Genomic DNA, 14,676 nt, shown 5'->3' with positions numbered 1-14,676 from the left:
TCCATAACCTCACACCTACAAAGGGACTTAGGGTTTTTTAACACCTCTGAGCAACGTAGTTATGCTGACCTAATTTTCTAGCATAGCTCAGGCCTTAATCTAAATGAATGGTTGAAGTGGATTAGTTAAACCCCATTAAAACCCTGTGTGGATGCTCTCATTGAGAATTAACATGGCCTTAACTCGCTTTAGTTATATTCACTTTGGAAGCAAATGAAGTTAAATCGAATTAAGGCCACATTTATTCTGAATGAACATCCGCATCAGAGTTTAATGTGGTTTATGTAATCCACTTTACATCGACACCTTTAGTTAATTTGGATTAATTTTCCAGAGTGTCCTCTTAGCAAATTTACCATTAGAACTTTCCCAAACTGATGCACGCTAGGAATTGTACTCTTTGAGACTCAGCAGGTTACCGACCCACCAGGGGAACAGACGATGATCTGGAAATTAATAATCCCCACCCAAACCTTCAAGCAGTAGGCTGTTTGCTTCATTAGAAATGAGATAGTTTAGGACTTTGTGACTGCTCAACTATTGCCAGGAGCTTCCAGGTACAATAAACTCTTCTCTAGTTGAAGCAAATGTTGATATTGGCACAGATTATCAAAGCCCATTAGGTGCCTAAGGGCGTTAAGCACTTAAATTCCTTTCAGTATCTGGGCATTGTCCTGTACAGCAAAACCTGCCTAAGCGCTCATTCCGGACCAGTGAAAAGCAGCCACCTATTAGCAGCTGGTCCTTAACTAAAAGCAGATCAAAACTGCATTGGGCACCTGTGCCCATTCAAGTGGTTGCTCCAGGATGGGGTAACCCTTCACCCATCCATGCAGACTCTCCCTTGGATCTGAGGACCAAACTGGGTCCTTTCCATTCCACACTTCATCATCTCGAGTAGCAAGGGCGCTCCAGGACAGATTCTTCCTTCGGTAACCCCTGTGCAGTTCACTTCCTTCAGAGGGTTTGCAGAGCTGTCACTACACTTTAAAACATTTACCGGTATAACTGTGACAGTAAGGGGGGTGATTTTTGCCTGTGTGGTTATGCCAGCCAAGCCTGCCTGGTGTAGATACACTTATGTCGGTATAAGGTGCTTTATACCTGTATAACTTATTTCACTTCACTGAATTGGAATACGGTATGCTGATGTAACTGCCTGTCGTGCTGGTATAACTGCATCCATGCTAGCCTTGCAGTTCTGCTTTAATTATGCCTTTAAAGAATTAAAGGGACAAACTTTTAAGCACAGAGAAGGCCTGGGGGGATCCTAGTAAGCAATTCTGTTGCTGATGCACAAGCCAGAGGAGATGTCTAGCTCACCCTCCCATACCTGAGCTGGCTCTGGAGGGCTAAGGACTTGTCTGTCCATGGAAGGTATTCTGGAATAAGGTAGGGAGTGAATTTAAAATGCTATAGCTATGCCAGAGTAAGGGCTGGTCTATACTGAAAACTTACATCGGCACTCTCTGATCTCCACAACAGTTTTCTTGGGGGTTTCATTAAAGGCACTGGCTGGCTGGGTTTCTAACCTCAGAAGAAATACACAATACAGACAATGTCACCCCGGTCAGGTTTGCTTTTAAGCCTGCTGGCTTCCCATAGGGTGAAGGTCGCTGCTGTGCAGAACATCAGTGCAAGGGCCTGTGCATCCCACCTAAGCTCTTGATATATGGAGTCCATAGGCCTTCGACTGACCTGCTGCACAGGGGTGAATTTTATCCATCAGCTTCGGTAGCAATTGGTTTGGCTCCTCTCTGCCACACTCTGTTCTAGAGGGGGGTTGGGGAGAGTGAGGGGCATCCAGATCTGGATCCAAATGTTCCTAAAGTTCAGGGGTGCTGGGGAATCTGGAGGTTTGGGTTCAGCCCATTATCCAAGGTAGGGCCCAGCCCCCCTGTTTGGACCCTGACTCCCTGAAATCTGGGCGGTGTTTGGATCTAGGCTGGCGGTCAGTCTTGGCTTTATACCTTAAATGGCAGGATTTAGAACATCCAGAGTCTAGCCTGTTAATTTGGGGTGCAGCCTCTGGTTTCCAAGCCATCAAAGCTTTCTAAGGCCTGATTTTCAAACCGAGGGGAATTTGCTGGCCCAACTGCCAACTCCGACATCAAAGGCGGGAGTTTGGAAGCCCCCTTAAAATGCCTGTGTTTGAAAACTGGGCCTGGCGGTTCCTGGGATGGTGTCCTGGGCTATGGGGCGCTCCTTAAAACAAAGCCATGACATTTGGTAGCAAAGTGCCATAGTTGGAGCTTTATTAATTCCCTCTACATTCAACCTAGGCTGCACTTACCCCTGTAGGGTGTGAGACCCCCCCACAGCCATGGCCAAGGCAGTTTTACCACTGATTTCAGTGGGAGAGTGATTTGGGTTTAAATGCCCAGGGCTAGAACCTCAGCGGCTGGAAATAGCTCCGCTGAAGTTAGTGGCAATGTTGATTTGTACCAGATGGGGTGCTGCTGGCCCCCAGAGTCTACGCCCAGCCAGCAGCACGATGTAAAACCCGGGGCTGGATTCTCTGGCGGAGGGAGATCCATCTCTTCTTTGGTTGTTCCAAGATCCTGGTCAGGCAGTTGCTGGGGGGGCGGGGGGGTGATGTTGCAGCCCAGTGACTGTTTCTGTGATCTTTAAAGCCACCCGCAGTGAAAACACAGAAGAGAAGGAGCTGGCCTCCCTGCCTTGGGACTGGAGCCACAGGAAGGGTTTTGTGGTGTCCCTCCTTTAATGGGATCTAAAGTCCCTCGCTCCCCTTTGGGGACAGGCTATTTTCATCCCCCAACAGAGCTTTAGCACTGAGGTCAGCACAGGAGGTACCTGGCGCCCTTGCCAGCTGCTGTGATTGTGGAGTCAGAGACTCTCTCTCAGGGAAGAGGGAGGCACATTTCAGAATGTGGGCCAGCAGCTGCAGTGGTTTCTGGTTTGCGACTCTGCCAGCCCCAGCTTTGAAATAGAACATTTGGTCCTGAAGTCCAGATTAGTGAAGGGAGTCGGCTGCCCTTGCTTGCCTACCTCCTGCTGGCTGGGGCCGGGCATCCCACTGGCTGCTGTGGCTTTCCCCTCTTGGCTGGAGGGGCCGTGCTGCAGAGGAGCCACCGGCCGGACAGGAGGGAGAAATGCCCTGACGCTGGGGGAGCGTCTGCTGAAGCAAATAGGACGCTTGGTGCTGAGGATAATAGTCCAGGCTGTTCTGCTGCTGTTTCCTGCACTGGATTTCTCTTTGCTTCCTCATTCCCAGCCTCTGTGTCTCTGCATTCACCCTTCATCCCCACTCCGTCCCCCTCTCCCTTCCCCTAAGCAGAACCCAATAACTTCAGCATCTAAGCTACAATTTCAAATGCACCGTGTTTGGGTGGGCTTGAAATTTGCCCCCGAGCCTTGAGAGTTGCACTCTCTAGCATCGTCCTGCAGGCTGGGGCTCGCCGGGGAATGGGCAAGTGGCCGAAAGGGAATAGCGGGGTAGCATGGTTTCTGCGCTCCTGAATTAGGACTGGCCATGGGACAGGCGCTACTTCTGTCTTGAAATTGTCGAGCTGACGAAAGATGCCAAAACGGCAGCCCCGCGGAACGGCCTCTAGTGATGCACAGAAACTACACGGCACTGACACCGGTGCCCGTGTAACTCCTCCCCCATGGCATCAGCGGGGCCTGGCCCGGCAGCACCGAAGCACAGCGTGCTACCGCCCAAGCCAAAGGAGACAGTCCATTAGCTGCCTGCAGCAGTAGGCTGTTATCCTCTTTCTGGAGCAGCCACTAGAGAAGGTTGTGACACACATCACGCAGGCTTGCTACGCAAACCAGGCTAGTGGGCCTTGCTCATGCTTGCAGGGTGCAGGGGGGTTCATGTCCCAGTCAGTCCTTTCCTTCTCTGCTGTGTCTGTCGGCAAGGGGGCCAGGCACAATGGTGGTTCTTGGGAGAAGGCCACCAAATAACCACGAGAAACTAACAGCTTGTGATCAGTTCTGACCTTGTGCTGGGTCCTCACCTTTGACTGCCAGGCAGAAGGCTCCATATCTGAGATACCCAGCCCCTGCTTGGGAGCTACACGTAGCGCATGTGCTGAGTGTTTAATGATGCGCTGAATCCTAGTGTAATGACCCTTCCCACCATGTGCCTTCGTCGGCGGGTGAATCCAGGACCTTTGCACTGAAAGCTCACACCTCTACCGCTTGAGCTAAAGGAGTGACACCCCCGGGAGTGCTCCACCCCTGCTGTGCCCCAAGGCCTCTCCACTCCACCCCCCAGGCCCCCGCCCACCTGCTGCTCCCTGTTCTCCACCCTCACCCAAGTGCCTCCCCCAGCTGCCAAACAGCTGATCGGTGGCAGCTACCCAAACAGCTGTGGCTGGTGGGTGCTAAGCACCCACTATTTTTCCCATGGGTAGTGGGTAGGTGCCCACAGCACTTGGCAGCAGATGGTGTCCTTGTTGGCGCCACCAGCAGAGGCCAACTAAACCATGGAGACTAAACTGCCGAGATGAAGCCCGTCACAGGATGCACTTGCCTTGCCAGGCTGTCTTTGCTGTGGTCACAGCCAGTGGCCTTCAGCCTCCAGGGCCGTCGTCCTCAGCACAGGCCAGGAGGAGGAAGCTGCAAGGAGTATGTGTGGTGTCTCTGCGACTCTGGGGCAGAGTTTTTCTGGGCGACATCCACTGGCTCCTTGGACTCCTCCTCGGGGCAGTGGGCACTATCTGGGGTCCTCTGTGTGGTGTCCCCTTCTGGATCCCTTGTTTGGACCCTGGGACCTGCACCCCTATCCCTGTGTTAAATTTTGGGTCTGTGTCCTCCTCCTTTTGTTGGTATTGTGAGTTCCACCTACTACCCCCACATGTAAACATGCTGACACCACACCTGATGCTCTTGTGGGTGAGGGCTTTTGGAGACTAGGGGGCTTCCTCCCTCCTTCCTGCTGAGGTCAAGTAGCCTGACCCCTTTCATGGACAGGGAAATTCAAGCACAGGAAAACACCCCCAACAAACCAGCAACTGATTCTGAGGGTCTGCAACTACAGAAGGCAGGAATGGGTCTAGCTGCGTAACAGTGGGGCAGGGTGGTCCAGTGGGTAGGGCCCTGCGTTCAGACTTGGGTTGGGTTCCTGACTTTAACTTGCTGTGTGATCTTGGACAAGTCCCATCCCTGTTTGGTGCCTTAGTTTCCCCTCCCACCCTTTGTCCATCTGGTCTATTTTGACAGTAAGCTCTTTGGGGCGAAGACTGTCTGACTCTGTGTTTACATAATGCCTAGCATAACGGGGCCCTGTTCTCCACTGGGGCACGTAAGCATTACTGTAATACATTAATAATGATGGGTCTTTCCCGTCTCTGCTTTCTGCGACCCTGCCAGCTGTCTCGGAGCTGCCTGCTCTGTGGTGAGACCTGCTGAGATTCCATTAATCCCCCTCCGTGTCTCACTTTTCAGCCTGGATTTTTGTTGACTCATGGTATTGATTTGGGGAGGTTGAATAGATGCGATTTGTCTGCCACCGTGTTTTCCAGCCCCAGAACAGCCTGCCAGACATAGTGATCTGGATGCTTCGAGGAGACAAGCGCGTGGCTTACGCCCGGGTGCCAGCCCATGAAGTTCTTTTCTCCAGGACCGGCGCCAACTACTGTGGCAAGAACTGTGGGAAACTTCAGACGATATTTTTGAAAGTAGGTTGGGTTTTTCTTTTTGAAAGTATATTTGTTTTTAATAACATTTTTCTCCCCTTAAAAAATAACCAACAAAACCCAGCAGGGAAATCTGTAAACAGGGAAAAAATAAAGCCAGCAGTGCCTGTAAAAACAGCAGATGTTTAGGGTTTGGATTCCACTCCTATTTGGGATTGCAAGGTGAGGGGGAGGGGAGAACTCTCTGGTGTTTGTCTTTGCTCCCCAACTGTGCAGAGGAAGGCCCCCCCCCCGATTGTGGTGTTTGCCCCCCAGTAGTCACCTGGGAGTCAAGAGATCTGGGTCTAATCCTGGCTTGCTGGGTGTGCTTGGATAAGTTGCGTCGCACCTCTGTGACTCAGTTTCCCCATCTGTAAATGGGGAACATGGAACTTGGCCTCTGATGTCGGAACGCAATATCCTAAAAATGATTAGCTTTCTGGAGGAGGCAGATTCCACACCCCTCCCAAAGGCACGTAGAGGTGTTAGCGTCAACTGCAGCCAGCGGTACACCCGCTTCATGGGGGTAGAATCCTAGAGGATTACGGGTGGAAGAGACCTCAGGAGGTATCTAATCCTGCTCAAAGCAGGACCAATCCCAACTAAATCCTCCCAGCCAGGGCTTTGTCAAGCCGGGCCTTAAAAACCTCTAAGGATGGAGATTCCACCACCTCCCTAGGTAACCCATTCCAGTGCTTCACCACCCTCCTAGTAAAAAAGTTTTTCTTAATATCCAACCTAGACCTCCCCCACTGCAACTTGAGACCATTGCTCCTTGTTCTGTCATCTGCCACCACTGAGAACAGCCGAACTCCATCCTCTTTGGAACCCCCTTTCAGGTAGTGGAAAGCAGCTATCAAATCCCCCCTCGCTCTTCTCTTCTGCAGACTAAATAAGCCCAGTTCTATCAGCCTCTCCTCGTAAGACATGTGCCCCAGCCCCCTGATCATTTTCGTTGCCCTCCGCTGGATTCTCTCCAATTTGTCCACACACTTTCTGTAGTGGGGGGCTCAAAACTGGACGCAGTACTCCAGATGTGGCCTCACCAGTGCTGAATAGAGGGGAATAATCACTTCCCTCGATCTGCTGGCAATGCTCCTATGAATATGCCCTTAGCCTTCTTGGCAACAAGGGCACACTGCTGACTCATATCCAGCTTCTTGTCCACTGTAATCCCTAGGTCCTTTTCTGCAGAACTGCTGCCTAGCCATTCGGTCCCTAGTCTGTAGCGGTGCATGGGATTCTTCCGTCCTCAGTGCAGGACTCTGCACTTGTCCTTGTTGAACTTCATCCGATTTCTTTTGGGCCAATCCTCCAATTTGTCTAGGTCACTCTGGACCCTGTCCCTACCCTCCAGCATATCTACCTCTCCCCCCAGCTTAGTGTCATCTGCAAACTTTCTGAAGGTGCTATCCATCCCATCGTCCAGATCATTAATAAAGAAGTTGAACAAAACCGGCCCCAGGACCGACCCTTGGGGCACTCCACTTGATACTGGCTGCCAACTAGACATCGAGATGTTGATCACTACCCGTTGAGCCTGACAGTCTAGCCAGCTTTCTCTCCACCTTGTAGTCCATTCATCCAATCCATACTTTTTAAACTTGCTGGCAAGAATCTGCTGTTCACTGGGGAGCTGCTCCTGCTCATACTCGCAAGGGGAAAATGTCTCCTGGTGCAGTGCTCCTCCACTGCAGCCATAGGGCTAGCTGCCATAGTGACAGCGTAAGGATTCCCGGGGACTGGCTGTCATCAGGAATCGAACCTGCTTCCACACTCCCAGCAGGTACTGGGAGCTGTCATGAAGAACCCACTCCAGAATGCCCGTTGGCAGTGATCTGTGTGCCCAACACCAACGTTTTCACTGTCTCCCTCTTTCCCTGCAAAGGCTTTTCCCCAGGGGGCGGAGTCAGCCATAGAACTTTGTGAGCGTGGTGCTACTTTGAGTGGGAGTGCGACACCTACTGGACACGGTGAGCCGGACCTGGTTTGATGTCACTCGCTAGTTTGAAGTAGAGTCAGTGGTGGATTCTCTGCCACTTGAAGTCTTTTAGATCCTGATTGGAGGATGTCAGTGACTCAGCCAGAGGTTAGAGGTCTAGTACCGGAGTGAGTGGGTGAGGTTCTGTGGCCTGCGATGTGCAGGAGGTCAGACTGGATGATCCCGATGGTCCCTTCTGGCTTTGAAGTCTATGAGTAACACAGGAGGTGATCAAACAACTAGGTCAAAGCACAGACATTCTCCAGCTGACCATCTGTCTTCCTCAGCACTGTGGTGTCCCTCGATCCTGCTGGGATACAGGGACATACTTAATCTCTCTCTGCCTCAGCTCATCTGTAAGGGGGGAAGAATTGTAACTTTCCCTAGGCCTCAGCTAGTCTGTTTCCTAAGACTCGCAGCCACGGGTACTTTAATTGCAGTGTAGATGTACCCAGAGTCCCTTCCTCACAATTTCTGTCCTTGGTTACTTCTGTTCAAGCATAACCTCCTGGTTCAGCCTGGGTTAGGTTCCCCTGTAGCTGCTGGCTCACAAAGTGGCTGAGCACCGACTAGTGCTACCAGTATGCCATTCTTGTAGCTCCTGTGCTAGAAGCCTGTCCTTTTTAGCACAGAAGCTTCTGGGTCCAATTTCCACCAAGGGCCAGCATTTTGGGATTGTTTCACCACCCCACTGCAGTCAGCGGGATTACCCAGTTGGAAACGAGGACAGAATTTGGCTGAGGGAGTTTTAAATTCCCAACCCGCAGCTACCCAAATGAACTGAAGTTATGATCCCCTTGCCAAAGAAAGCTTCTTGTGTCTCGAATGAAATGTCTTCTCTCCAGTCCTCCCCATTTGGGAGCTGCAGCTCTAAAAAACAGCTGGCAGGAAAGGAAGAACCAAAATATTTAGTTTTTTTCTCAACTTCAGCTACGGATGGAAAACTAGCATCACTTAAAAAAAAAAAAAAAAGCAAGTGAGAGCAAAAAAACCAAACGAGACATTTCACTGTTTATTTTTTCTATTTTTGTTCAAATATGTTGGCCGCTTTCAGTGTCTTAGTCTTGAAGGTCGTCTTACCAGTAGATAAACAGCACCAACCACTTTGCAGAGAGTCACATCCTCTCTCCTGCTCTTTGCTGGGTAAAAATAGGTCAGCAGCCTAAAAGACTCCTGTCTCATGGTTTACCTGCAAGCCAGGACACCTGGGTACTATCCCTAGCTTGCTGCAGGACCTGGGGCAAGTCACTTAACTGTGCTCTGCCTCAGTTTCCCCTGCCTACCTCGCTTACAGGGGTGTTGTGAGGAATGGTATGGAACAGCTAGATCTGGTCTGGAGCTTTTCAGAATAGTTTTTTGTTGGAAGTATCTCGATTCACCAAAACTTTTCACAGGAAAGGGTCAGTGAAAACGAGAGAGCGAGCGAGCTAGTGAGCACTTTCCACTTCAGTGTAGCCAGTTGTCTAGTGGATAGAATGCTCACATGGGAAACCTGGGTTCAAGTCCTTGCTTTGCCTGAGTCACAGTGGGGGCCATAGTATTGACTATTCTGCAGAGGGTGTGTCTCTGGCTTTTCACCAGAATATTCAAAAGGTCTTGGTTTCATCCCGATGCAAAACAGGCAAGATTTTGAAATCTTGAAAATGCTCATGGGACAGGAAAATTGTTTCCCACCTGGTTATAGTAACAACTCCCCCCCCCCCAAAAGAACCAGTCTTCATTAGGGTTTGAGCCCTGAAGCACAGACCTCCACCATTTGTGCTGATGGAGTAACTCCACTGCTTAGCTGCAGTAGTAGGCTGTTACCCTCTAGTGGCAGGGCACGCAACAAGGTTGGCCAGTTGGGAAGCCATTTGATGTTGTCAGATGCGATACAAGTGATGAGCGTTATTGTGTATTTCCCTGTCTACATAAAGAGCACAGAGCAGATCCATTTACCTGTGAGAGGTACCAGCTTATGCAGTTACTTACACAGTTTAGAAGCTTTTTAAAGAGAAGGGACCAGATTTTGCTCTCATTTACTCAGGTGTCCCTCTGGAGGTGTCCCTGGCTCCCGTGGGGCCACTTTGGATTTACACCAGCATCACTGGACAGAATTTGGCCTCAGCACATGTCCACATGCTGTATCATTAGCCAAGGCAGTGTTAGCTGGTCCAGACTGCTGGGCACATGGGGGGAGCTTGTAATCTTTGATGCCAGCATCTGTGCCCTCTCAGCATGGCAATGCATGCAGTGGTTAATGTGCTTCGGGCCATCACCCCCTTGTGTCCATCAGTCCCCTTTGCATGTTGGGGATGTTGCAGAGGGTTCCAGGCCCATTGGCAGTGGCTCAGGGCCTTCTCAGGCAGCTGTACCCGTGTGTCAGACTCACGCTTTGGCTGTAGCAGCCTGTGCATGCTGCTTCCCATTCCTGTGGGCTCTGAGCTGGTATGGAAGCGGGGCTGCTCCACAGCCCTGTCTGCTGGGAGGCTGGCGTTTGGCACAGACCAGCTCCAGGGCATGCAGACGGGAGCAGAGGGCACTGGTGGTACTTTAGGACCCATCACATGTGCTCATCATGTGACTGTGGGCACTGGTGGAAAATCAGGGCCTTCCAGCTCACCTTACCTACCCCCTAATCCAGAGTGACCCTCCACAGGGGAGCTGCAATCACAGAGAGCTCTTAGGGGGCAGACTCCCTAGACCCTCGGGGCTCCGTCCCCAGAGCAACCAGCACTGGCCAGAGGGTGCAGCGGGGAAGTCAGGGCCTGCCGGAAAGGACTTCATGGCCTCTTGACGTCATCCTGTCGCTCAGCATTTGCTGCACTGTCATTGGCTCTTGGACCGCCCCTTCATCCTGCCCCTTGCCTGCCATGGTCACTCTTCAGCTGCTCAGCCTCACTCTCCCCCACCCCTTTCTCTGCCTCAGTTTCCCTTTGCCTGCCCCCTTTACCAGTAGGTCTTTGGGCCATGGGGAGGCAGCTTCCGCCCCGTGCATGCAGCCCCCTGCTCAGTGTGGGCACTATCCCAGCTGAAGGACGGAGGGAGCTGAGGATCCCAGGCACAAAAAGCTGAAGCACCAGCCTGTTTTTTCAGGAGCAGGCTGCCACTGCTGTCTGGAGAGTAGGGACCTGGTTGTGCCCACAGGGCATGGCAAAGACCGGGATGTGGGGCAGTTGTGCCCAGTGGTTGGAGCAGAAATAGGAGCCCAGGGCAGAGCCGAAGTCAGGAATCAGAGCTGAAGGGCAGGACTGGGTTAGAGTAAAGCAGGTGTGGCAGCAGGCAAGTACTTTGAGCACCCAATGAACTGCTGCTGGGGTTAAGACCCGATCTGCTGACAGGTGGAGCCAATCAGGCAACTGACTATAAGCCAGCTGCACTCGTTAGGTTGCCCAGAGATTGGCTTTGCCACAGGCTCTGATCCCTAACAGGGCACAGCGGGTCAGGGGTGGCGTGGGGTTCTGTTGTCCAAGAGCAGATTCTAGGCAGTGCAGCCACTATAGGGCACACCACACACTCGTTTGCACGCCTGGGTGGCCATGGTTTGAGCATTGGCCTGCTAAACCCAGGGTTGTGAGTTCAATCCTTGAGGGGGCCATTTGGGATCTGGGGCAAAAATTGGAGATTGGTCCTGCTTTGAGCAGGGGGTTGGACTAGATGACCTCCTGAGGTCCCTTCCAACCCTGATATTCTATGATTCTATGTCACTGGGTGCACAGGAGTGAGTAGGGCTCTGCTTCCACCTTCTCTCATCCTTATTGGACAGGCGTTAGCCCAGAGCAGCCCTTACCCTTAACAGGCAGCCGCTGCCCTGCGGATATTAATTGGGTTCCCTTTCTTTGGCAGTACCCACAGGAAGAGGCGATGGGCCCCAGGATCCCGGCCCAGTTGCAGGTTCAGCTCTGGTTTGGGCTGGCTGTAGACGAGAAGGAGTTTAACAAGTACGCAGAAGGGAAGCTCTCCGTCTTTGCCGAAACCGTGAGTGGACACCGGTGTTCCCTCTAAATTTTCCCCACCCATGTGCGTAATGAATTTTGTTGTATGCACCAATATGGAGGTGATGTGTCACATCAGTTGGTGCACGTAGCAAAATTCATGTGGTGGGGTGGGGCCCAGGGGTTTGGCGTGTGGGAGGGGCAGAGGGTTGGGGTATGGGGGGGGGAATGAGGGCTCTGGATGGGGGTGCAGGCTGCCCCAGGGCTACGGCAGGGAGAGAGGATTCCACCCAGCTCTCTCTCCCCCACCCTCCCCGGTCGGACCAGGGCGCCTCACCCCTGGCCGCAGCAGGTCCAGGACGGGCCTGGGTTCGGGCTGGGGGAGGGGCACCTGTCCCCTGGCCACGGCAGGTCTGGGTTCCCCGAGCGCCTGCCCGGCACTTAATAGGCTGCGGCGCAGTTGTGTGGCCATGCAGTTTACAAGGAACTTAGGTTGACACTGAGTTTTGGATCCTTGAGTCCTCCCGCTTCTTCCCTCTAGGGGCGCTAAAGTGGCAGGTAAGCATCCTGCCCTGGAAGGAAGTGAATTCAGGGCTCTGCTGCGAGTTGGTGCAGTTATTCATGGCAGGAAGGGCAGCCACAGTCCAGCTGTAAACACAGTCATTCCAAGCAGACCCTGAGCCGGGGGTTGGGTCCTTCACCTCTGGGTCACTAAGTCAGATTTCACTCATGTTAACAGCCCCTGAAGATCATGGCCACGCTCTTTGGTGGCCTGCATGGAGTTGGCTTCTCAGGCCACTCCTTTGACGGTATCCCTCAAACTGCCTCTATGATGGAGTGCTCTTCCCTGTGTAGTGAATTTACTCCCAAGTAGCTGCTCTCTGTGGGTCTCTTTCCATGCTCTCGCTGTTCCCATATACCCAACTGTTATCCTGAAAGTGTCTCTCATTTTGATGTCTAAGTATGAGAACCAGGTGAAGCTGGCACTGGTTGGGAACTGGGGGACGACTGGCCTGACCTACCCCAAATACAGCGACGTGACCGGCAAAATCAAACTGCCTAAGGACAGCTTCCGTCCCTCTGTCGGCTGGACGTGGGCCGGGGACTGGTTCATCAGCCCAGAAAAGACGTGAGTAGATCGCTTGATGGACACAGTAAGATAACAGTTCTGGTGCCCACAACTCAAGAGGGATGTTGGTCAATTGCAGAGGGTTCAGAGAAGAGCCACGAGAATGATTAAAGAAAACCTGCCTGTAACGGGGTGGGATTCACCCCTGTGGCACCTCCTGCTGGTTCCTGGGAATTAGCTCAGTTTCCAGCTCCGCAGCACCCTCTGCAGGCCCACATCCCTCCTGGACCCCGGTGCCCCTTTCTTTGGATGCTGCCCCAGGCAGTACACCCACTCTCTGGGTCTCCCCACCCAGGGGAACCCCCACCCACAATCCCCACCTTGCCTCAGTACATGGCTACTACCAGCCACCATCTAGCCCCCGCTCACTGGGGTAGACTGCAGTCTAATTGCCACTCATCACAGGCAAGGAGGGGTTTGGACCTGCTGCCTCTGCCTACCCCTTGGGCTATCCCCCGCAACCCCAGTACCTATTTGGCCTTATACTAGGCCACAGCCCAGGAGGGGGGTTTCCAGGCTAGAGCTCCCCAGCCGTGCTCCACTCCAGGTACCTTCTCAAGCTCCCCAGCAGCCAGGCCCAGCTCCCTCCACAGCTAGAGGAGACTCTGTCTGCTTCTGGCCCACTGCTCTCTCATAAAGGCCAGCTGAGCCCTGATTGGCGCGTGGCCACAGCTGAGCCTGCTTCCCCAATCGGCCTGGGAACTGCGTGACCACCCCGCTACACTGCCTTGTAGCAGTAGACTCAAGGAGCTCAGTCTGCTTAGCCTAACAAAAAGCAGATATGGGGTGATTTGATCACAGTTTATAAGTACTTGCATGGGAACAAATATATATTTGTATATTTAACACCATTATAAATGATGGAGGCAAAGCGGGGTTTGGGGTGGAGGCTGACAGGTCGCAACCCCCCATGTAATAATCTCGCGATGCCCTGAGGGGTCCCGACCCCCAGTTTGAGGACCCCTGGACTAGATGATCACAATGGACTCTTCTGGCCTTCGAATCTATGAATCTGTCCCTCAGCAAGGGGCATGGGAGCTCCCTGTTTAAATAGCATTTGTCAATTACAAGACGTTTCATCTAAGGGTCCATAAACACCCTAAGGACATGTAGCGACCTGATAGCAAACCATCCGGCAGCCTAGAGGGATGTGGGTCTGGGGCTCAGCTCTTCCCCTGACAGCTGTTGAGAATTCAGTGCACTTCCTGAACTATTAAATTAAGATGATATGTATTGCAGTAGCATCTAGCAGCCCCAGGTGTGAACCAAGCACCTTTTACGCTAGGTGCTGTACAAATACAGACAAAAAAGATGGTCCGCTGAAAGGAGCGTCCAAGCTAACAAGCTGCTGGTCCCCAGTGCAGAGCCTAAGTACAAGAGATTTGGGTATGGGGCCTACCTGAGGGATTTGGGGGGCTGGACCTGGAAGCAGGTTGCAGGGAATTTCTGCAGTGCAAGAGCGGCCCATGCTGGCTTGGTGGCCAGTGGATCCACTCACTGCACATATCCACAGATCTGGTCCTGGTACCCACCAGCCTGTCCATTCCCCTGGTCGGCAGCTGGATAGGGCTCAAGGGGATAAGCCGTGGCCTTTGATCCTGACCTACTTTGCCCATGTCTTTAGGTCAGACTGGATGATCACAGTGGTCCCTTCTGGCCTTGGAATCTGGGAATCTGTGAACTCCAACTTTCACAGACAGTGCCATTGCAGAGCTCAGCTGTATACTGCACAGGGCTGGGAGATCCATTTGCACCGCCTTCCCACTGCCTGGGGCCTCCAGGCACGATCCATGGTATTGCTGGCCTCCCATAGCTCTTGAACTGCCAGGAGACAGTGGCCCTGTATAAGCAGGTGTTACTTCACCCACCATGGAAATGCAGCCACCTCTGGGGTGGGACATGGCAGCTGTTGAATGTGCAGTGCAATGCAGGTTCACACAAGAAGCAAATCCAGCTGGAATAGCATGTCCGGCTGAAACAGCAGTGCGGATGCTGCAGTTCAGGCTT

At 52.5% G+C, this 14,676-nt stretch overlaps 1 protein-coding gene across 7 annotated transcripts in view; it reads left to right on the top strand.

Moving 5' to 3' along the window:
* DYSF (dysferlin) overlaps window positions 1-14,676 on the top strand; it is a 304,292-nt gene that overhangs the window by 140,087 nt on the left and 149,529 nt on the right. For all 7 annotated transcript variants that reach the window (XM_075128161.1, XM_075128162.1, XM_075128163.1 and 4 more), the window contains 3 exons: window positions 5,493-5,648; window positions 11,452-11,583; window positions 12,503-12,669. In XM_075128161.1, coding sequence (XP_074984262.1) covers window positions 5,493-5,648; window positions 11,452-11,583; window positions 12,503-12,669 — 455 coding nt within the window. The remainder of the gene's footprint in view (window positions 1-5,492; window positions 5,649-11,451; window positions 11,584-12,502; window positions 12,670-14,676) is intronic.

This window comes from Caretta caretta, chromosome 4 (assembly GCF_965140235.1).
Source record: "Caretta caretta isolate rCarCar2 chromosome 4, rCarCar1.hap1, whole genome shotgun sequence".
NCBI classification, from domain to species: Eukaryota; Metazoa; Chordata; order Testudines; family Cheloniidae; genus Caretta; species Caretta caretta.
Note: the sequence above shows the minus strand (reverse complement) of the source record. Positions and strands in the feature narration are given on the sequence as shown.